This window comes from Mustela lutreola, chromosome 6 (genome assembly GCF_030435805.1).
Source record: "Mustela lutreola isolate mMusLut2 chromosome 6, mMusLut2.pri, whole genome shotgun sequence".
Taxonomy (NCBI): Eukaryota; Metazoa; Chordata; class Mammalia; order Carnivora; family Mustelidae; genus Mustela; species Mustela lutreola.
Window position 1 is genome coordinate 31,557,473 of NC_081295.1, and position 24,750 is coordinate 31,582,222.

Here is a 24,750-nt window from a genome sequence, read left to right on the forward strand (position 1 = left end):
GGCTGCTTTCAGGATTTTCTCTTTGTCATTGAGACTTCTAAATTTTACTATTAGGTGACGGGGTGTGGGCCTATTCTTATTGATTTTGAGGGGCGTTCTCTGAACCTCCTGAATTTTGATGCTCGTTCCCTTTGCCATATTGGGGAAATTCTCCCCTATAATTCTCTCCAGTATACCTTCTGCTCCCCTCTCACTTTCTTCTTCTTCTGGAATCCCAATTATTCTAATGTTGTTTCGTCTTATGGTGTCACTTATCTCTCGAATTCTCCCCTCGTGGTCCAGTAGCTTTTTGTCCCTCTTTTGCTCAGCTTCTTTATTCTCTGTCATTTGGTCTTCTATATCACTAATTCTTTCTTCTGCCTCATTTATCCTAGCAGTTAGAGCCTCCATTTTTGATTGCACCTCATTAATAGCTTTTTTGATTTCACCTTGGTTAGATTTTAGTTCTTTTATTTCTCCAGAAAGGGCTTTTATATCTCTCGAGAGGGTTTCTCTAATATCTTCCATGCCTTTTTCGAGCCCGGCTAGAACCTTGAGAATTGTCATTCTGAACTCTAGATCTGACATATTACCGATGTCTGTATTGATTAGGTCCCTAGCCTTCGGTACTGCCTCTTGTTCTTTTTTTTGTGTTGAATTTTTATGTCTTGTCATTTTGTCCAGATAAGAGTAAATGAAGGGGCAAGTAAAATACTAAAAGGGTGGCAACAACCCCAGGAAAATATGCTTTAACCAAATTAGAAGAGATCCAAAATCGCGAGTGGGGAGAAAGGGGATAAAAAGAGGTTCAAAAAGGAAGAAAGAAAAAAAAAACAAAAAGAAAAGAAAAGAAAAGAAAAGAATTTTTTAAAAAAGAAAACACCTAAGAAAAATGTAAAAAAGAAAAATATATATATTAGATAAACTAGTAAAAAATCGTTAAAAAAGAAAAAGGTAACAGTTAAAAAAAAAATTTTACCCGAAGGCGAGAAAAAAAAAAATGAAAAAGAAATAATCAAATTAACTGCAAGACTAAAAAAAATCCCAGGAAAAAAGCCATGAGTTCCGTGTTTGGCTTTCTCCTCCTCTGGAATTCTGCTGCTCTCCTTGGTATTGAAACCGCACTCCTTGGTAGGTGAACTTGGTCTCGGCTGGATTTCTTGTTGATCTTCTGGGGGAGGGGCCTGGTGTAGTGATTCTCAAGTGTCTTTGCCCCAGGCGGAATTACACCGCCCTTACCCGGGGCCGGGGTGAGTAATCCGCTCGGGTTTGCTTTCAGGAGCTTTTGTTACCTGAGCGCTTTCCGTAGAGTTCCGGAGGACGGGAATACAAATGGCGGCCTCCTGGTCTCCGGCCCGGAGGAGCCAAGAGCCCAGGGCCCCACTCCTCAGTGCGCCCTCAGAGAACAGCGCCCAGTTACTCCCGTCTGCCTGACCTCCGGCCGCGCTCCGAGCTCACCGAGCCTGCGACCGGTTCAAGGTAACACCGAGCTGCGAGCTTACTGTCGGCTCTGTCTCTGTAGCCGGCTTTCCCGTTCCAATACCCGCAAGCTCTGCGACACTCAGACACCCTTCTGTGACCCTGCGGGACCTGAGGCCACGCTGACCCCGCGTGGGTTTCGCCCCGGTTTAGCCTCTGGAGCGATGTCCCTCAGCGGAACAGACTTTTAAAAGTCCTGATTTTGTGCATGGTTGCTCCGCTGCTTGCCGGGAGCCGGCCCCTCCCCCCGGGGTCTATCTTCCCGTCGCTTTGGATTCACTTCTCCGCCGGTCCTACCTTTCAGAAAGTGGTTGTTTTTCTGTTTCCAGAATTGCTGTTCTTCTTCTCTTCGATCTGCCGATGGATTTTCAGGTGTTTGCAATCTTTAGATAAGCTATCTAGCTGATCTCCGGCTAGCTGAAGCAGTCTCAGCTTGCTACTTCTCCGCCATCTTGACTCCTCCATTGAAGCAAATCCAAGATACCATATTTCATCATCAAAGTATTCCTAAAGGTAATGGCTCTTAAAAAACTAAGTGTTATACCTGAACAATTAGTTAAAAAAGGGGCACCTGGGTGGCTCAGTGGGTTAAGCCTCTGCCTTCGGCTCAGGTCATGCATGGTCTTAGGGTCAGGGGATTGAGCCCTGCATCTGGCTCTCTGCTCAGCAGGGAGCCTGCTTTCTCCTCTCTCTGCCTGCCTCTCTGCCTACTTGTGATCTCTGTCAAATAAATAAAATCTTTTAAAAAATTAGTCAAAATAATGTTAAATCTAGTCAGATCTAAATAAGGATAAATTATTGCAATTGATGAATCCTCTAAATCTTTTTAAATCCATGGATTCCTCCTCCCATCTTTTTTTTTTTTTTATGTTCAGTTAGCCACTGTTTAGTACATAACTAGTTCTTGATGCGGTGTTCAGTGATTCATCAGTTAAATATCACACCCAGTGCTCATCACAGCACTCCTCAATACCAATCACTCTATTACCACCACCCTACCCTATCTTATTTTTTAATTTCCCCTTTTTGGCTTGATTACCTACTAAGAGTATCTCTCCATATGGATCTTGCTAATTGTATTAATGAGGTACCATTTAACACACTCCTTTTTCTGTATTTTCTATAAATTAGTCATTGAATCTAAAGGCTTGATCAAGTTCAGATTTTTAAAAAATATATTTTTTTTGGTGCAGGTAGACTATTGTGTAAGGTTCTTTTATCAGAGGGCATACCATACCTGGTTGTCTTTCTGTGACTTATCAGCCATTGATGACATGAATTGTTTTTAAAAATCAAATAGTAAAAAAAAAAAATCAAATATTACTATAGGCTGCACTGTCTAGTGTCATAGCCACTAGCTACATGTGGCTGTTGAACACTGAAAATGGGGCCAGTCTGAACTGAGATGTGCTATAAATGTAAAAATAGTGTTAGATTTCAGTACTTAGTACAAAAGAATGTATACTATCTAGTGTTTTTAACTATTAATATAAATGATAGGATGATGGGACCAAACAAAACAGTATTGAAGTTAATTTCACCTCTTAAAAATGTAAGACAATTAACGATCACCTGAATGGCTTGCATTATAATTGATGGACTGTGCTGCTGCAAGGCAAGGAAGATGTTAGACCCCTGACCCATTCTCCCTTACTGCTCATTCCTGCTCCCCAGAGCAACTTTTAGTTATTTCTTTGTTGTTGTGTTACTTTCCACATTTCCCAATAATAAGCATATAATTAATTACAGCATTTATTGAGTACTTAGGTGACAAGAATTTTCTCTGCTTTCTATATTATGAGATTGAATTCTCAGAACAAGAGAAGGAAACTCAGGAACAGATAGTTAACTTACCCAATCACAGGTCAAGTATGTGACAAGAGCTTGGATTAGGTTCTAATTCTTAAAACATGGGCAGCTGGGCTCCAGGGCCCATGTTATTAATGACTTTACTGCCCCCTCTGTTTACCTTCCAGTTTTTTAATTCTTTTTTCAATTGTAAAATTATCTAGTAACTTCCTACTCTGGTAGATGAAGATTTCACTTTCTTATACACCCCCCTTTATTCTGTTTCCCCACCAGCCAGGTTCTATACTAAGACTTCTATTCCATAGGGCGCCTGGGTGGCTCAGTCATTAAGTGTCTGTCTCGGACTCAGGTCATGATCCCAGCGTCCCGGGATCAAGCCCCACTGTCAGGCTCCCTGCTCATCGGGAAGCCTGTTCTCACACTTTCCCTGCTTGTGTTCCCTCTCTTGCTGTGTCTCTATCAAAAAAAAAAAAAAAAAAAAAAAAACCAAAAACTATTCCATCGCATTCCCAATTTAATTATATAATTTTTGTTAAATTCATGTAAAGTGTACATAGTAACAAGTTCTGTAGTGTACTGTGTTATATTTCCTTTGAGAATATTTTTAATCTTTCTGAAAGGAGTAATTGCCTTGTTGTAATTTGCTCAATTTGTTTTACATCTTTTGTTAATTTATCACTGGAATAATTTATTACTCATTTATTCCCTAAGTCACTCATAAGAAGACGTTCTTCCCCCAAGTCCTTCATCTTTTTGTTTTGGTATCCAAGATATGGGGAATCTACTTACTTTTCTTTGCCTGCCTTTGTTTTAATGGGATACATCCTCTAGTTGCTTCAGAAAAGGTGCTTTTTAAGTAGCACCTTGTTCTTGCTTGAGAATGCACTGTGTTATCATTCTACAGATAGTCATGTAGGTTTTCCGGTCATTTTAAAATTTTCTTTGCTTCCTGCATTAGCACTTTTTCCTTGAAGTTCCTTTTTTCTGTTTGGTCATAATTTTTCAAATTAGAATCTTGCTTTAATTGTCTCAAGATCCATATTTGAGAGACCAAGGGAGATAATTGGGAAGTCTGTGTGCATGAGTAGGACTTTACAGAGGTGGGCCTTATTACACCACAAAACATTTTCATTATTATCCCACCCCTAACATCCTATTCTAAAGCTCTTCTTTGCCAGTGGGTCACTTTTTCTAGAATGAAAGCTGGCTTTATCTGTGGTGGTACAAGCCGGACTGTTCAGAGTTCTTGGAGGCAAGTGAGGTCAGGGGTTTAGGTATTTCATTATTCAGTATTCAGAGTTTCATTTTACATTCCCACCTGCAATTAGGGATCTCACTGCCATTCTTGCCACCAGATGTTTAACTGGAAGTTTCACCTCCCTTCTTTATCTGTTAACTGAATGCAAATAGCAACCCAAAATACCAGCTGCCTATAAACAGGTAACATACCATACAGATCCACAAAGCAGCAATAAAGCATAGTATTAAATATTTAGCATAAATTATCTGATACAATCTTCAAGACAGTACTCTTAATCCCATGTGAATACACTTTTTTTTTTTTTTAAGATTTAAAAAAAATTTATTTGACAGACAGATCACAAATAGGCAGAGAGGCAGGCAGAGAGAGAGAGGGGAAAGCAGGCTCTCTGAGAACCAGATGCGGGACTTGATCGCAGGACCCTGTGATCATGACCTGAGCCAAAGGCAGAGGCTTAACCCACTGAGCCAACCAGGAGCCACCCAGCTCCCCCCAACATGGATACACTTTAACCAGATCCTACCATTGTAATACTTTTTATTAATTTTCTCTCCTTTCTGGGGGGCGCCTGGTGGCTCAGTCGGTTGAAGTCAGCCTTCAGCTCAAGTCATGATCTCAGAGTCCTGGGATTGAGCCCCACATTTAATCAGATTAAAAATATTCTCAAAGGAAATATAACACAGTACACTACAGAACTTGTTACTGTGTACACAGAGGGACTATAAATGAAGGAAACCTGAGACACTTTAATTCAACTCTGAGCCTGTCCACGTGCTACTTTTTCTAGGACCGCTTCCTTCTATCCCATTAGGAGAACAGTATATACAGTATTTTAAAACATAATTTGGCTGTTCTACATTTCTAAAACTTTTGATCTACCTTTGCATTAGCAGAGTAAAAGGGGTATTCTCCCATGACTGAAATAAAACAGCCACTTCTTAAATGATGTATTAAATCATATGCTATATGTATTTTGAGGCATTCATTACCATAGAATTTAGTAATGATTTTACTCTTAAGACTTAAGTGTAAAGGTCGCTGCAACTTCAGATACATTTGTTAAATTTTAATTTCAAAATAATGAAGCTTGTCTTTTTATAAATTTGAATATAGAAAATAAATTATTCTAATATGAACCCTTTGCTTGTTCATAAATACACAAGTGCATTTATGTTTGTGTTAATAGGATACTTTATTATAAGTTTTTTTTTAAGTACCAGGAATCCAGGATATTATAATTGTAAAATCTGGTTTAATTTCCTCCAAGTTAGAGATACTAAGTTCCTATCCCATTCTCACAAAGGTAAAATAGAGTGTTTAACCAACAAACATGCTAAATTAAAAGTCTATGCTCTCTCCCCAAAGGAAATTATTCTGAATCTGGTATTTATTCATCTCCTAATTTATACTTACACTATATAGGTACATCCATATATGTATAGATAGCAGTACTTGGCAGGTTTCACATTTCTGTAGTATACTTCTCTCAACATTCCCTGTGCAAGTCATGTTCATGTGTACCTCAGTTTTTCCATTTTTATTAATTCTCATCAGCTGTGTCTGTTAAGCCCACCCATTTTCTACTGGGTTTTTTAATTTCAGTTACTGTGTTCTTAAATTCTAGAATTTCTATTTGATACTTTTTTGTAGTTTTCATTACTTTAATAATTTTTGTCATCTAAGTTATTGAATATGTAAGTCAGTTATTTTAAAGTATGAAAATTCCAACATGCGGATCATCTTCAAGGTGGTCACATCACTTTTCTACTCCAGATTCCCCTTGTAATACCATTTAAGATAGGTTTCTCTATTGTGTCTTTTTTTTTTAATCTTCTAAAAAATTTTTTCAATCATGAGGTCTTACCTACTGCTATTTCTAATAAATTTTAGAGAATTCTGAACAATGAATATGACAAACTGTAAGGAATGTTTGTGGCTTTGGCTCAGGGGTCTGTAAGCTGTGCCCTATGGGCCTAATCTTCCCTGCCATCTAGTTTTGCCTGGACTTTGAGCTAAGAAGGTTTGCCATATTTTTAAATGTTTGAAAAGTAATTAAAAGAATATGTGGCAGCACATGAAATATAAAATTCAAAGCTAAGTGGCCATAGTTTTGTGGATATCCAGCCACACACATTCATGTATGTACTGTCTGTGGTTGCTTTGTGCTATAGTAGCAGAGTTGAACAGCTGCAATAGAGACCTTATGGCCCACAAACCTAAAATATTTATTGTTGCCAACCCCTTGCTCTAGATAATGACATCTCTCTCTAAGAGAGGACTTACTGCTGGTAGGCCCTTAGGTTAGCAGGAAGATCACCTTAATTCAGTCAGGGATTTAGTTGATTCAAAGCCATTCTTAAATTTTATGAGGGTTGGTCAATTTCTGGTTCTCCTTTGCTCTGAGGGTATCGTTTCCCAGGGGTTCCAACTAAACGTCTGGTGTATCTACCCAGGTTCTCATTCCTCGATGGGCCACAACTTCCCTTCTCTCTGAGATCGTGGCTCTTCAAATCCCACCTTAGTATATATGTTCTAGTACATTTGTTTCTATAGATAAGATCAGTTTGATTGATCTTATCAATGAAGATCAATGAAGGAATTACTAAAGCAGCAAGGGTTTGAAGGGCTATGCTCCCGAGAGCAGGAAAGCTGTAGAGGATGACCCAGTATGGAGGGGTGTGCGTGCATCAGTGCATGTGTGTTTACTTGCCAGCTTCTCTAGTTCTTATAGGGAGTTTGCTAGAAACTAGACTGACATTCTCAGAAATAGAAGTTCAAGGTGGTCACATCACTTTTCTACTCCACATTTCCCTTGTAATACCATTTAGGACAACCAAGTCCTAATAATTACTTCTTAGGCCTTATATGGTCTGAATGACTGCCAAAATGAGACAAAAACATTTGGGGGTGAAGAGGTACAGAGGAAAGAAACAGAGTTGTACCGTCAGTGCTCTAAGGCATATACTCATCCTAGTGAGAGTCCTTTACATTTAAACTCCCCCCCCCCATTTTCCTTATTTGTAATTGAGATATAATTACAGAAGATATGTTTTCTTTTTTTTTTTTAAGATTTTATTTATTTATTTGAAAGACAGAGATCACAAGTAGGCAGAGAGGCAGGCAGGGGGGTGGGGGGAAGCAGACTCCCTGCTGAGCAGAGAGCCAGATGTGGGGCTTGATCCCAGGACCCTGAGACCATGACCTGAGCTGAAGGCAGAGGCTCAGACCACTGAGCCACCCAGGTTCCCCTAGAAGATATGTTTTCAAGTGTTCAATGAGTTTATACTCTGGTTTCTCTTCAGATCACATAAATCTTTCGCCTTTTAAAATGAGTTTTGATACATGTATGTACCAACACCTCACTCGAGATCTAAAGCATTTCCATCACCCTAGAAATTTCCCTCCTTGCTGCTCTTTCCAGTTAATCTTGCCTCCACAGAAGCAATCATTTTGCTATTTCTATCTTTTTTCTTCATAGTTTTTTAAAAAGATTTTATTTATCAGAGCGCACAAGCAGGGGAAGAGGCAGAGGCAGAGGGAGAAGCAGTCTCCCTGCTGAGCAACGAGCCCAAACTTGGGGCTTGATCCCAGGACCCTGGGATCACAACCTGAGCTGAAGGCAGATGTTCAACTGACTGAGCCACCCAGGCATCCCTGTTATTTCTATCTTTATAGATCATATTAATTTTTTTGTTATAAATCATATCACTACCATGGTTACAACACTACCGTAAGCCTTTTAGATGGTGTTAATGTATTTTCATTGTTTGTATTTCACCTATTTTTCTGGATCTCAGATTCTTGGTGTTTTAAGACAAAGTCTGCTTTTAAAAATCTAACTTCTATATACCTCTGCTAGACATCAGACCTCTTCAGAGAAGAATCACATCTTTTTTATTATCTTTTTAGCATTTGTAATATTTAGCATCGGATCTAAGCCAAGGAAATGTGTTCAAGAAATGATTACTAGCTGTTTTTATTTTATTTAATACATTATGGGTGAAAGATATATCCATCAGAAATATCTGTACTATATATCATTATAAGAAAAGAAATTTTATGAATTTTCTAAAATGGGAAAATTTATAAATATATTATTATTAAAAAATAACTTGTTTAGTTCATAGCCTCTTTACTGAACAGAAGCTATGCTAACACAATGGCCATACATTATGATTAGGTACTGTAAGTATCCTGGGCTTGGGAATACTATTGTACTATACTAAACTATTTTAAAAATTCATTTCTAGAATCCTAACCCTAACCCTTTTTTTTTTTTTAAAGATTTTTTTTTTATTTATCTGACAGAGATCACAAGTAGGCAGAGAGGCAAGCAGAGAGAGAGGAGGAAACAGGCTCCCTGCAGAGCAGAGAGCCTGATGTGGGGCTTGATCCCAGGACCCTGGGATCATGACCTGAGCCGAAGGCAGAGGCTTAACCCACTGAGCCACCCAGGTGCCCCTAGAATCCTAACCCTTAATACTCCCATGGCAAGTCACATACATTATTTCAATCCTCAATAGCCTTTGAAAATAGGCAAGGGCAAGTAGTATTCTCAACTTAAACAGTTAAAGAAAAGATACAACAAATAACTGAGTTACACAAAACCCTTTCCAGTGATGCCAGGGTTTTGTGTAAACCTTTGTACATTTCAATATCATAAGCTGCATATACAGAAGGAAAGAGCCAACTTGGTTTTCTTTTTTTGTTTGTTTTTAAGAATTTATTTATTTATTTGACAGAGAGAGATCACAAGTAGGCAGACAGGCAGTCAGAGAGAGAGAGAGAGAGGAGAAAGCAGGCTCCCTGCTGAGTAGAGAGCCCGATGTGGGGACCTGAGCCGAAGGCAAAGGCTTAACCCATTGAGCCACCCAGGTGCCCAAAAAGTGCCAACTTGTATTCCAAAAATCAATTTCCGTGTTTCTTCTCTGAAAATTCATAGGTTGCCCATTCCTTCCATCCTCCAGCATAGTGTTGAGCACTGAAAACATATATCAAGGTTAGTGCTATAAAAATTCCCTTCTGCTTTATAACACAAAGTTGATAGGAACTTTAGAGATGTAGAGATGCCATGACTACTCTAGCCTTTAAACCTACATGAAAGACTGTTACTTTTGAGTAGGATGAAAATATAGAGGCTTAGTCTCTATCCTATTACTAACACAGTATTAGAAGACATTTTTCAGTCGACCAGTAAAAATATAATACATATGAAACATTGCTATTATACACACTCTTGAATACAATTTTATACTTCATTTATGCACCTGTTAAAGCCCAGAGATACTGCCGTGTCCAAAGCCTTCTTGCTTCTCACTCCGGCTAAACAAGAAAACACCAGACTGTCTGATTTGGATGGTTTTACTTCGTTGTACTTCTCTTTGAAGTCTTTCGGGTTCATCTGTAGAGCTTTACCTACCTCACCCACTGAAAGAAAATGTTAAGAATTTCAATTAAATCTTAGGTACAGTATATTACTGAATATATACTTTTGTGAGGAATTAATTCAAGTCACACATCACTTACGTGGAATGTTGACGGACCCGGGAATTTTCCCGTACTCGACAATTTCCCATGGCTCTCTAACATCAATTAACATAATTTTTTTGGAATTCAAGAGGTTTTTAAGTTCCTTATAAGTGACATCTTTAAAAATAGCTGTACAAAAGTTATAGCAGCTTCCCTTTATTGACTTCAAACCTGGAAAGAATAAAATAATTTCGGTACCTTCAAAGTAACATTGCTATTAATATCTGGAAGGCAGGTCAAAGAATTTCCCCCCTGATTCCAGTCAGTTCTTTTACTTCACTGACCTGTATATGTATTTTGTACACAGCCTGACAGAGCCACAGGAAGGCTACCCTCTTGCCCTCCATGCTGAATGGCTGGCCTTGTGCCAGCTCCATATTCTACTTTCTCCAAGCCCTTAATTAGGTGGAACTTATAAATACACATTCAGCATTTGGTACCTGAATCCTGCAAATAACTTGTGAATTTAATCATAATCCAAATTACAATGTTAAGAAAATTTCAATTTCCCCTTGCAAGTGAAGATGTGGGAACCTTACATTTGAAACTACACTTGTAAGTACTTAAAGGTTGTTTCTATCTGTTAAATAATTGGTGGGGCACCTTGGCTGGCTCTGTCAGAAGAGCCTGTGACTCTTGATCTCAGGGCTGTGAGTTCAAGCCCTATGCTGGGTGTAGGGATTACTTAAATAAAAACTTAAATAACTGGTAACATAATATGGTACTGGGTCATAACCTATAAAATAAATCCATGGGTCCACACTGATATAAGGATATAATTGAATAAATGGGGAGAAGGGATTATTTCAATTGATAAATGTAGAATGAATGATGAAAAGAGAAAATCACCATTAGGTTAACAAGTAATAATTATTTCAGCGAGAGCCATTGACAGAAGCTAGAGTTAGTAGGTGAAATTTTGATTAGAAATAGGATAGTATCTCCCCCAGGAAATACGTACTAATAACAAAAGGAAACACCTGAAAGATACTACTTTAACCAATTATTCAAAGATCACTTCACTAGTAATAAGAAATGTCAACATGTATACTTTGATAGGATGCTCAAAGAAGAGCACATCACTTCCTTAGTATTTTTGCCAAAATACATACCCTGAATCAAGTCAGAAGAAAATCTCAAACTCAACCTACAAAATAACCAATACTCTTAAAAAAGTGTCAAAGTTATGAAAGACAAAAGCTGTGGAACTGTCACAGATTGAAGCAGACTAAGGAGCCATGACGATGTAATAACATAGAATCCTGGATTAAATCTGGGACTATAAAAGACCTCAGTGGGAAAACTAGTGAAATTCAAATAAGGCCTATGGATTAGTTAATAATATTATGTTAGTATTACTTTCCTGATTTCAGTAACTGTACCATCTAAGATGCTTACGTTAAGGGAAGTTGGGTAAGAATAAAGGGAACTCCATTTTATTTTTCCAACTTTTCTAAAGGTCCAAATTGATTTTTTAAGCATGAAAGAAAACCCCGAAGATTTTTAAAATAAAATAAAATTTTAAAAAATTTAATAATCATATTTCACAACAAAATGACTGCTATAAAGTAAATAATAATGCTCAAAGGTTGTTTAAAATATGAAATATCTGGGGCGCCTGGGTGGCTCAGTGGGTTAAAGTCTCTGCCTTTGGCTCAGGTCATGATCCCAGGGTTCTGGGATCAAGCCCCGCATCGTGCTCTCTGCTCAGCTGGGACCCTGCTTCCTCCTCTCTCTCTGCCTGCCTCTCTGCCTACTTGTGATCTCTGTCTATCAAATAAATAAATAATAAAAAAATCTTTTAAAAAAATGAAGTATCTTATAAAGTGAATTGGTATAAACAGTATAAGCTGGCATAGAAAGTTTTTTTTCTTAATTTTTAATTTAATTTTTTATTTTTTTATAAACATATTTTTATCCCCAGGGGTACAGGTCTGTGAATCACCAGGTTTCCACACTTCACAGCACTCACTATAGCACATACCCTCCCCAATGTCCATAATCCCACCCCTTCTCCCAACCCCCCTCCCCCCAGCAACCCTCAGTTTGAGAAGCAGACACACAACATACCGTAATCTATGAGAATTCAGTATTTGGTAACAATTATATTTCAAAATAATGGGGATATTTTGTTCAACAAATATGCAGGGCAAATAGCCAGCCAATAGGAAGAAAGTATAAGCAGGCTATTGCCTCATTCCTTACATGTAAATACATATAAATTTCAATCTAAAAACTAGTATCTTAGAAGTACCAATAGAAAACATGAGCAGATAATTTAAACCTTGGGATAAGAAGACCATTCTAAACACGGCAAAATCAGAAGCCATAAAGATTTGACCTCATAAATATGCTAAATTTATATATGGGAAAAGAACAATGAATAACTAGAAGACACGTGGCAGGCAGGAACAAAATACTCATAACACAAAAAAGACAAAACATTAGTATTAATAGAGCTTATATAAATAGGAAAAGGACAAAATTCCCAATAGAAAAATGGCCAAAACAGGAACAGGGAATTGGCCTGAATAATACCAATGATCAATAAAATGTAAAAAGATGCCTTATCTCACTACTTATTAAGGAAATGCAAGATAAAAACAAAATTTTTCAAATTTTGCCAGATTTGTAAAAATTAAAAGGGATTGATAACATCAAATATTGGTAAAGGTATGAAGAAATGGGTACTCTTTTACAATGTTGGGAGTGTGTAATGTCATAACCTTTTGAAAGGAAAATTGAGCAGGAATAACACTCTGTGTATATTTTTTACTTCACAATTTCACTTTTAGGAATCTATCTTCCTACAGGAGTATTAACATGAATGCATACAAATGTATATTTGTATAAATATATTCATGGGCAGCATTCTTTGTAGTACTGAAAAATGGTAAGAAGCTGGAAGTCTATCCATAAGGAAATAGTTGTAATGGCATATTATTTAATGTAAGTTATCCAAAATATAGTATTAAATTTATAAAACTAGTCAGCACTAGGTATAAACCAGGGGTTCCCAGACTTTCTTGGTTCATCCTTTAATGTCTTAGTAAATTTTCTGCAGTGTGCATAGGCCAAAAAAACCAAACCAAAACAAAAAACACACACAGAAAAACACTTCATGGTTCTATTTATTAAATAGTTAAGAAAATCCAAAAGTGAGTTTTGAAAAACCGCATTTCCTTTGTAAAACCAAACACTGCACTATTTTCATTTGTCTTTCTCACTGACAGCAAAAGATGGAAAAATGGACAAATATAGTAGTTAAGAAATTCAGGTTTCCTAGCAATTCCACTCCAAGGTATGTACCCAAAAGATTTGAAAACAGGGACTCAAACTCAGACACCAATGCTCATAGCAGCATTATTCACAATTATTCGTAATAGCTAAAAGATGGAAGCAGCTCAAGTGTTCATTCAACAGATGAATGGATTAACAAAATGTGGCTTATACATACAATGAAATATTATTCCGTCATAAAAAGGAATGAAGCTCTAACACATACTGCAGCTTGAAACTAAGACATGGAGAACACGCTAAGTGAAGTAATCCAGACACAAAATGACAAATATTTAATGATTCCACTCATGAAATATCTAGAACAGGTAAATTCATAGAAAGTAGGTTAGAGATTACCAGAAGTTGGAGGGAGGGGTGTTATTGCTCAATGGGTTTGAGTTTCTGTTGGGGGTGATGAAAATTTTTGGAAATACAGTGGTAACGATCCCCACAATGTTGTGAATACAATTAATGCCACTGAATTGTACACTCAGAAATGGCTAACAGACACATGAAAATATGTTCATCATCATTAGCCATCAGAGAGATTCAAATCAAAACCACATTGAGATACCACCTCACACAATTAGAATGGCCAAATTTAACAAGACAGTAAACAATATGTGTTGGAGAGGATGTGGAGAAAGGGGACCCTCTTACACTGTTGGTGGGAAGCAAGTTGGTGCAGCCACTTTGGAAAACAGTGTGGAGATTCCTTAAGAAATTAAAAATAGAGAGGTGCCTGGATGACTCAGCTGTTAAGCATCTGCCTTCGGCTAGAGTCATGATCCCAGGGTCCTGGGTATGAGCCCTGCATCAGGCTCTCTGCTTGGCCGGAGGCCTGCTTCTCCCTCTTCCAATCCCCCTGCTTGCTTGTCTTCCCTCTCTCGCTGTCTCTCTCTCTCTGCAATAAATAAATAAAAAGTCTTTTAAAAAAAAGAAATTAAAAATAGAGCTACCCAATGACCCTGCAATTACACTACTGGGTATTTATCCCAAAGATACAGATGTAGTGAAAAGAAGGGCCATCTGTGTGCCCCAATGTTCATAGCAGCAATGGCCACAGTTGCCAAACTGTGGAAAGAGCCAAGATGCCCTTCAACAGACGAACAGATAAAGAAGATATGGTCCATATATACAGTGGAATATTATGCCTCCATCAGAAAGGATGAATACCCAACTTTTGTATCAACATGGATGGGACTGGAAGAGATTATGCTGAGTGAAATAAGTCAAGCAGAGAAAGTCAAGTATCATACGGTTTCACTTACTTGTGGCGCATAAGGAATAACATGGAGGACACTGGGAGAAGGAGAGAAGTGAGTTGAGGGAAATCGGAGGGGGAGATGAACCATGAGAGACTGTGGACTCTGAGAAACAAACAGGGTTTTGGAGGGGAGGAGGAGTAGGAGGAGAGGTGAGTCTGGTGGTGGGTATTAAGGAGGGCACATATTGCATGGAGCACTGGGTGTGGTGCCTAAACAATGAATCTTGGATCAATGAAAAAAATAAAATTAAATTAAAAAATTTTATAAAAAATGGCTAAAATGGCAAACTTTATATTTATTTAATATTTAATATTATATAGAATATATATAATATATAATATAAATATATATTTAAAATATATTTACATATATTTTATCAAAGCAAATACAGTAAAAAAATAAAAATACAGATTTCCCCATCCTCTTCAGATTTTGAATAGTTGGCTCATGTAATCTATAAGATTCTATCTTAAAATGCCTGGGATAAAACTATTTCTCACTCAACTTTTTTGTGAATTCCCGGAATGCAACAAGTCAGCCAGCTGACTTGATACAGTTCCTCGTTGTTAGGAATTGGAAAACTACGGTAATTTAAAAAATGGTTAAACTCAAGTCTGTGGTACTTCACCACAGGGAAACAAATATCATCTCGGCATGTAACTTGTGTAACCGAATCAAAGATAGTTATGTTTTTCTTAGATATTAGAGCCAAACTGACATTCAGTTTTCTCTATGCTTCCTGTTGGGGTGTGTGTGTATGTAGGGGGCAATGGAGAGCACGTGTACAGTCAATGAGGACTAGATTTCCTAGCTTTCTATGGCACAAATATTCTCTTAACGAGTCTCTGCCCCCCCCAAGCCTCTCATGGTGTGAGCCTCAAGTCCATACTAACTCTTGAGTGAAAGCTATAGTGTATTTTTGGGGCACCTGGGTGGCTCAGTAGGTTAAGTCTCTGCCTTTGGCTCAGGTCATGATCTCAGGGTCCGGGGATCGAGCCCCACGTCGGGCCCTCTGTCTGTCAAAAAAATTAAAAATTAAAAAAAAAAAGCTATAGTGTATTTTTTGTACAAGGCCTCTACTTGTAAATCAACCGCTTCATCTATTGCGTGATCAAAGAAACAGCGATCAATTCCTACACTGAAGGAAAACTGGCTGTTTGGGATTTATTGCGATGATGTGTGATTCTCTTGAGGGATTCTCAAGAGTAACACAGGCTATATGTGATTTTCACATTTTTGAGGCTCATTTTTGAATAAACTCCAGTTTGGCTTTTCCACACTGGTCAATCTAGCCTTGCCTGGATGTTCCCTACAGCCTACGTTATAAGACACAGTCTGAACTCCTTAGCATGTTCTTTCATGTCCTTCAATCTACTTTACCAGCATAATTTACCAGACCTTCTCCTCCTCCCCATTCCTCCTCTGCATCAAGAACCCTACCCTCCAGCTACATCAAAAGTAGACATGTGCCCCAACTACCTTTTTATAATGGAAAGAGCAGGGATTTTAGAGTCTGATAAACCAGGTTCAAATCCTCCCTTGTCCACTTAGCTCTGTAGTCCTGGGAAGATTACTTAAATTCTCCAGGACTTTGTTTCTTATTTTTAAAACAGTAATAATATTACTTAACCTTTCTGAGTTATTGTGAGGTTTAAGCAATCTCTATGGTGCAATCTTCAAATACATGTTTTCACCTTCCTTCATGATATATGCACACGGTTCTTTCTGAAGGGTTCTTTTCTTCCTTCCTCTTCTCTACCTGGCACACTTTTACTCTCCTTGAAGACTCTGTTGAATACCACTTGTCACCAACCCAACAGTTCCACTTCTAAGTATCTATTCTAGTAAGTTACTTGTAGAGATACACAAAGAGCTGTGTACAGTAACTATTGAAGAAGTTTTCAGAACGGCAAAAAAATGGAAACCAAAATGTCCATCAAGAGGGGACTGGTTAGGGGCGCCTGGGTGGCTCAGTGGTTAAGCCGCTGCCTTCGGCTCAGGTCATGATCTCGGGGTCCTGGGATCAAGCCCCGCATCGGGCTCTCTGCTCAGCAGGGAGCCTGCTTCCTCCTCTCTCTCTGCCTTTCTCTCTGCCTACTTGTGATCTTTGTCTGTCAAATAAATAAATAAAATCTTAAAAAAAAAAAAAAAGAGGGGACTGGTTAAATAAACTGTGGTAATACATACTATGGACTATATGCAGTAGTTAAAAGAGTTATATGTACTGCCATGGAAAGTTTCTGAATACCTAAGTGAGAAAAGAATTCAGAAAAGTATGCACGATAGATCACATTGTATGACAAGAAGTAACTAATGTCAATGAGAATGTGGAGAAAAGGGAACCCTCATGCACTACTGGGAATGTGAATTGGTGCAGCCACTGTGGAAAACATATGGAAGTTCCTCAAAAAATTAAGAATAGAACTACCATATGATCCAGCAATTCCATTCCTGGTATTTATCTGAGCAAAATGAAGATGCTACCTTCAAAAGATATATGCACCACTGTGTTTCCTGCAGCATTATGTGTAACAGCCAAGATATAGAAACAGCCTAAGTGTCCATTGATGGATAAATGGATAAAGAAATTGTGGTACATGGAGCGCCTAGGTGGCTCAGTGGGTTAAAGCCTCTGCTTTCGGCTCAGGACATGATCCTGGGGTCCTGGGATCCAGCCCCATATCGGGCTCAGTGCTCGGTAGGGAGCCTGCTTCTTTCTCTCTCTCTGCTTGCATCTCTGCCTACTTGTGATCTCTGTCAAATAAATAAATAAAATCTTAAAAAAAAAATAAAGAAATTGTGGTACATACACACACACACACAAATATTCAGCCATAAAAAAGAATGAACTCTTGGCATTTGAGACATGGACCTTGAGGGCATTACCCTAAGTCAGATCAAGAAAGATAAATACCGTGTGATCTCATATGTGGAACCAAAAGCAAACAAGCAAAAAAAATAAACAAACCCTCCAAATCCAAGTTCACAGATACAGAGAACAGACTGGTGGTTGCCAGAGGCAGGGAGGGGTGGGGCAGGAGAAATGGGTGAAAGCAAAAAAGATAAAAAATTTAAAATATGTACTTTTTTGGGGCGCCTGGGTGGCTCAGTGGGTTAAGCTGCTGCCTTCGGCTCAGGTCATGATCTCAGGGTGCTGGGATCGAGTCCTGCATCGGGCTCTCTGCTCAGCAGGGAGCCTGCTTCCCTCTCTCTCTCTCTGCCTGCCTCTCCATCTACTTGTGATCTCTGTCAAATAAATAAATAAAATCTTAAAAAAAAAGTTTAAAAAAATAAAATAAGTACTTTTTTAAATTAAAAAAATAAGAATTCTCATCTTCATAGGGAGACAGAATGTAGGCCTCTTGGGGGAGAGTAAATGATTTTTAGGAAAGATGAACGGCCTCTTAGAAGAATAAATGGGAGGTATGCCAGTTTGTGACAAAGATTGGGTGTGGTGTTGAGTTCTAGTCTCCTTTCCTGTGATGAGTCAATCATCCTTGGTTGGTGAAACTCTTGGGGAGGGGATTTATGAAATTGAGTTCCTTTTGGAGGACTATCTTAAGGCAGGTAAGAGGAGTTCAGAGAAATCCTCTCTCCATATTTGCTGTTTTTCAAATGCCTGTAGCTTAAAAAAAAAAAAAAATCAACCTACCAACCCAAATTTCAGTGTGAGATAAAATGATGACCTACCTTTATTTATTTATTTATTTATTTATTTATTTGACAGAGATCACAAGTAAGCAGAGAGGCAGGCAGAGAGAGGGGAAAGCAGGCTCCCTGCTGAGCAGAGAGCCTGATGCAGGACTCCAATCAGGACCCTGAGATCATGACCTGAGCTGAAGGCAGAGGCTTAACCCACTGAGCCACTCAGGTGCCCCTGACCTAAAAATATTTAAAATCGCATCAAATTAGACTATGCAAATTGAAGATCCAGTATAATTCAGAATGGTCTGATACATACTGCATATACATGTTTAGAAGCTTGCTTTTCTAAAATTGTCAGGTCTGTTTAGTAAGAAGAAACTTGTAGGAAGAAGCTTTTTCTTTTTTTTTTTTTTTTTCAAACAGAAAACTTAAGGAATTTAGGATTACTTTTAGAGGCGCCTGAGTCGCTCAGTCATTAAGCATCTGCCTTCAGCTCAGGTCAATGTCCCAGAGTCCTGGCATGGAGCTGCTCATGGAGACCCTCATGGAGTCCTCCGCTCTGTGGGAAGCCTGTTCTCCTTCTCCCACAACCCCCTGCTTGTATTCCCTCTTTCTCTGTCAAATAAATAAAATGTTGTTTTTTTTTTAAAGAAATTTAGCATTATTATGATATATCTCTAAGTTCTAGATTCAATTATTCTTTGAAAAAATTTTTTAAATTTTTATTTATTGATGTAATATCTACACCCAGTGTGGGGCTTAAACCCATGGCCCCAAGATAAAGAGTTGCATGCAAGTTCTTCCAAGTGAGCCAGCTGGCACCCCTATTTTTTGAATTATTTAATTTCAATTAGCCTAATGCAATTTAATTATTATATGTTTAAAGAAACTATATATAGAAGTCATACACATGATTTGGGTTCTGAATGTATTTTTTCATAAATTTAGCTTCTTTTCTATATTATAATATAGTATAGTTTTGTATTATATGTTCTGATTTAAAATACTGAGCTAGGGGTGCCTGGGTGGCTCAGTGGTTTAAGCCTCTGCCTTCAGCTCAGGTCATGATCTCAGGGTCCTGGGATCGAGCCCCACATCGGGCTCTCTGCTCAGCGGGGAGCCTGCTTCCCTCTCTCTCTCTGCCTGCCTCTCTGCCTACTTGTGATCTCTCTCTATCAAATAAATAAATAAAAATATTAAAAAAAATAAAAAATAAAATACTGAGCTAAATTTCACTTAGAGGGGCACCTTGGTGGCTCAGTCTGTTAAGCGTCTGCCTTCAGCTCAAGTCATGATACTAGGGTCCTGAGATCGAGCCCCACACTGGGCTCCCTGCTCAGTGGGGAGCCTGCTTCTCCCTCTCCCTCTGTCCTACTCCCTGTTTGTGTGCTTGCTCTCTCTCTCAAATAAATACAAATCTTAAAAAAAAATTTTCCACTTAGAAATAGCGTACCATCACTTCCTACCAATTCAGTTTGGTATTCTTTTTATAATTTCAAACAAAATTTTGATGGGAAAAATGTAACTATTTGAAACATAAAAGTTTTTGCTTAATGATAACAACCATAATGATGGCAACTCACTCTTGCCACAACTATAAAATAAATTCTCTGGTTCATCTGTAATCCTCTTTTGGATGCTGACACCTTAGAAATCCCACATTAGTATCTGTTGAATACCAAAAATTATTTCTAGGGATACCTGGGTGGCTCAGTCGGTTAAGCTGTGCCTTCGGCCCAGGTCATGATCTCAGGATCCTGGGATCAAGCCCTGCATCATGCTCCTTGCTCAGTGGGGAGCCTGCTTTACCCTATTCTCCCCACTTGTGCTCTTTCTCACAAATAAATAAATATAATCTTAAAAAAAAGAAAATTATTTCTAGAGACCATGTAACAGTGAATATAAACAACCCACAACCAAGAAAGAATACATTAGAAATAATGATTGTTACTCCAGAGAGAAAATATTAGTAAGAACATTTGGTGTGCTTCCTTATCGAACGTGTATTTGGGTTTGGTGTGAACATTTTATGACTTCCAATGTAATCACTTCAATAAATATTTTGACTTTTTGAGAACCACTTGCAGCAAAATTTGAAAAGCAAGTGAACAACCATCCTATGGGATATAAAGATTATTTTAGGGACTCTAGGGAGTAAAAGATTAAAGGGAATCTAAAGATTCTAGGGAATAAAAGATTAAAAATGGAAATTTTAGATACAGCAATGCATTTATCAGATGAAGCGGTGAATTTAATATGAAAGGGGAATCCATATACTATCTTTGAGCTTCTCAAAGTTACTTGTCTTCTCAACCTCCATTACTACTCACTCACAGTATTTTCCCTTAAATAGCCGCTCGAGTCGCCACGTCCTCTGACTGTCACCTTCCCCAACCTCCCTCCTTTTTTAAAGCATCTTCTACTGCTGCCAACTGATTCATATTGACAAAGCACTTCCGTGTTTTCTGTTGTTCTTTGTAGGACTAGGATTAAGTAAAGGCCTTTACACAACCTGACTATTACCCCAAAATCTACTTAGAACCTTAGAGAGGTCAGAACTCAGGGGAGAGACAGGACAGGATGTGGTAGATGAAAGTTGACTCACTTCAGGTCACCACAAAGGTGTGTGAGTACAGCTCAGTGTACATGACTTAGTAGGTCAGGTTTGGGATCCTGCTTCAGCCCTGCATAAGTCTAAACAGAAGCAAAGAGGAAGGTGAGAATAAAACTAGTAGAATAAAACCTGAGGGGATACTTTCAGAGAATAAAGGTAGACGGCAAGTTTTTGTCCTCGTGGAAATGTAGGAGACAAAGGACATTTTCAGTGTTATGGGGAGGGGCCACTGTTTCAGTAACAAGCACTCATGTTAGCAGCCTCAAGTCATTAAGAAGACAAGACTTGACAGTATTCTCTTTGGAAAGTCTAGGCTGAAAGATTAGAAACCCACCCTGGCGATTGGAAGCAATGTAAATATTCATACAGGGAATAGTTAAATTAATTATGAAGCATAGCATGCAGCATTTACAAGCATTTACCTACATTTATTGACTTGGAGAGATGTCCATATTGCTAAATGAAAAAGCTCTCCCTTTAAGATCGATACACACATAAGATACAATACTTATGTTTTATAAATGTCCAGAAGAACACCTGGAAGTAAACAAGAAACTATTTCTGGGGAGTGGGATTGCAGGGACAGGAATTCTGAGGCATAAATTAAAAAACACCAACACCTACATATTATATATGTAGTATTTTTAAGTGTACATTTATCTAGACTCATAGAAAAGTGTTCAGAAGGATGTATACTCAACCACATTTGGCGAGGAGGGTGGAATATGGGAGCGTGTATAGAGGGAACTGTCAGCTGTTCTTTATTGTCTGTTGGAATATAATGGGAATATAATAATGTATCACTAGCAGAATTTTTTCTTTAAAGATTTTAAGTCATCTCTACGCCCCACCTGGGGCTCCAGCATAACAGCTCTGAGATCAAGGGTTGCATGCTCCACCAATGAGCCAGCCAGGCACCCCACTAGTAAAATTTTTTTAATGAAAAGGCACCTTTTCTCTAACACTTTCTCCAACTCGGATAGAATACTTGCTTTTTCCATTGCAGTCTCCTGGGGCTCTGTGTGTGGTCATTGTTTACCTGTGTCTGTCTCTCCCTAAAATGGTGACGTGAACTGCAGAGGCTGTATCCCCAGCAGGAGGTCTGCATTTCTAGGCGCTCAATAAACAACATATTTGCATCGAAAAAGCACATTTTAAACTACAGAGGATGCACCAAGAGTGCAAGTGGAGTAAGTGGTTGGGAGAGTTGGGGACACAGTGTCATTCCACGGTCTCTGCAGCTGCATCCACAAATAAAAATTGTGGTAACGGAGAGACCAGGTAAATCAGAACGAAGGGACTGGAAGCATGCTCTGAGTCATGCACGCAACGCCTCCACGAACAACCTTCGTTTCTCCGGCCGGTTTTGCCGTCCGTAAAATTAGCAGTGGTACTTTAATAGCTCTAAGTGTTACAGTTCTAGGTGACTTGCCACGGAGCTCTGAGCGCGGCTCCCCAGTGGGTCACAGGTGTAACTCGCAAAGCTGGGCTCATCCTCAGTCTCCAGCAGAAACTGGCCCTGTTGCTCGCTCGTCTAGTCGCCAACTGACCTTCACTGCCCAGTCCCGCACCAGTATCTTCCTAAAAGCCTCTCCTACGCGAGCTCCCTGGAGCAACGCTGACCTCTCTCCCTGCGTCCCCCGAGCACCCCCAGACCCAAGTAGCCCGGAATCGGAAAGAACGAGAACGGAATGTAGGTGCTATATCTTCCCAGGAGCCAAGAGTAATTGGACTGATTTTTAACTGGAAGCCGCAAGCAGCGAGCACCCCCACCAATGCCATTCCTTCCCCGAGCCCGAGGTTAGACGCTCTCTCTTTACCCAGGGACCACCGAGCTCACCCCAGAGAGCAGCCTCCGCGGACGCCAGGATCGGCCGGCGCGCGCTCCGGAACAGCGGCAGCTGCAGGACCATGGCCCGCTTGCGCCCACCGGGCCCCAGACTTCCTCCTCTGGCTCCTCCTCCTTCTTCTTCTCCGCGGCACCGCCCTCCCCCCGCCCCCGCCCCCCGCCCCGCGCCGAGCTCTTGAGCGCCCCCGGGACGAGTGTGGCCGAAGCGGGGAGTTATCGCCGAGGGAACCGTTCCCTACTCTGGAACTTTAAATTGGAAAGTAACTCGAGGGTTGGGGCGCGCCTGGGTGGCTCAGTCGGTTCGGTGTCTGCTTTTGGCTCCAGTCATGGTCATGATCCCAGCATCCTGGGATGGAGCCCTCACTGGGGCTCCGGGCTCCGCGGGGAGCCTACTTCTGCCTCTCTCTCTGCTTGTGAGCCCTCCCCCTGTCAAGGAAATAAATCAAATCTTTAAAAAAGAAGCAGAGTTGAGCTTGCTTTTTTTGTTTTGGATTATTATTTTTTAAGGAGAGACGAAGCTTAAAAGTGGAAATTAGAAAATATACCAAAGATGAAACTAAAAGATTTTTTTAAAAAGATGTTATTTATTTATTTTTGAGAGAGAGAAAATGAGCCGGGGGAGGGGGTGCAGGCTAGGGGTAGAGGGAGAAGTGTGCTCCCCATGGAGCTGAGAGGCCCTAGCCCTGCTCATTCCGGGACCCTGAGGGGAAGGCAGATGCTTAACCGACTGAGCCATCCAGGCGTCGAAATTTAAATATTTAAAGTAAACAAATTTTTCCAACTTACTTTATAATGGGATTCTTATAGATTAATTTAAAGGGAATTACATGGACGCTTTTCTAAGAACTGCTCTTAACTCCAATAGCTGGTTCAACTAATGTCAGTATTAAGATAATCTCATGCGATCATCTTTCCCCCACAACTCTGATACTTGACTACAATTGACCACAGCTTGCCGGAGTTAGATCCAACTATTTTATAAAATGCCTTAGTTTGCAATTGCTACTGTAACAAATTACCACAAATTTACTGGCTTCAAACAATATAAATGTATTATGTACAGTTCTGTAGGTGTCAGCAAGCCTGTGTTCCTTCTGAAGGCTCTAGGCAGAATGTCTTTTATTGCCTTTTTCATCTGCTAGAGGCTGCTGGCATTCCTTGGCCAGTGGTACCCTTCCCCATTTTCAAAGCCAGCAACTAGCATCTTCAAATCTCTAACTCTGACCTCTGCTTCTGTTGTTGCATCCCTTACTCTTCGTCTGACCCTCCTGCCTCCCTTTTTTAAAGACCTTTGTAATATCTTGGGCTACTTGGGTGATCCAGGATAATTTCCCTATCTCAAGATCCTTAATTTAATCATATCCGCAATGTCCTTTTGCCATGTAATGTAACATGATCACACGTTCCAGGAATTAGAATACCTTGGGGGTGGGGAGTGTTGTTCAGCTTACCACATAAAGTTTATTATTGGGACGCCTGGGTGGCTCAGTGGGTTGAGGCTCTGCCATCGTCTCCGATCGTGGTCTTGGAGTCCTGGGATCCAGCCCAGCATCACATAGGGATCTCTGCTCAACAGGGAGCCTGCTTCCTCCTCTCTCTCTGCCTGCCTCTCTGCCTACTTGTGATCTCTGTCAAATGAATAAATAAAATCTTTTTAAAAAACGTTTATTATTACTGTGGTTCATTTCCTTATTTTAAATTTATTCTCAATTTGGTCCCCCAAATTGAGAATAAATTTAAAAATTGAAAGTTATATTTAACTGCAAATTAATTTACAATGGAAATTTTAAAAAATTAACTTCTAAATGATATTATTATTTTTTAAGATTTTATTTATTTATTTGACACAGAGAGAGAGAGATCACAAGTAGGCAGAGAGGAGAGAGCAGAGAGCCCGATGCGGGGCTCGATCCCAGGACCCTGTGACCATGACCCGAGCCGAAGGCAGAGGCTTAACCCACTGAGCCACCCAGGCACCCCCTAAATGATATTATTAAAGTATGTGTCCAAGGAATAATTTCATTAAGCAGTCTAAAAT

General features: G+C 39.4%; 1 protein-coding gene across 1 annotated transcript; it reads right to left on the reverse strand.

Annotated features, from left to right (window-relative positions):
- Window positions 1–9,223: 9,223 nt before the first annotated feature.
- On the reverse strand, window positions 9,224–24,220 carry TSTD3 (thiosulfate sulfurtransferase like domain containing 3). Its single transcript, XM_059179271.1, has 5 exons — window positions 24,164–24,220; window positions 22,704–22,947; window positions 10,055–10,228; window positions 9,796–9,955; window positions 9,224–9,509 (listed from the first exon to the last, which is right to left on the reverse strand). The coding sequence occupies exons 1-5, from the start codon at window positions 24,218–24,220 to the stop codon at window positions 9,437–9,439; spliced, it is 708 nt and encodes a 235-aa protein (XP_059035254.1). The 3' UTR covers window positions 9,224–9,436.
- Between the last annotated feature and the right edge of the window lie 530 nt (window positions 24,221–24,750).

Excerpts from the sequence above, each read along its gene's own strand:
- TSTD3 (XM_059179271.1), bottom strand. The coding sequence starts at position 24,220 with ATGGCAGAGCCTCAACCCACTGAGCCACCCAGGCGTCCCAATAATAAA. Across the intron at positions 22,948-24,163 it reads CCAATAATAAACTTTATGTG|GGAACGGTTCCCTCGGCGAT; the intron begins GTAAGCTGAACA and ends GTTCCAGAGTAG. Across the intron at positions 9,510-9,795 it reads GTATCTCTGGGCTTTAACAG|TGCTCAACACTATGCTGGAG; the intron begins GTGCATAAATGA and ends ATATGTTTTCAG.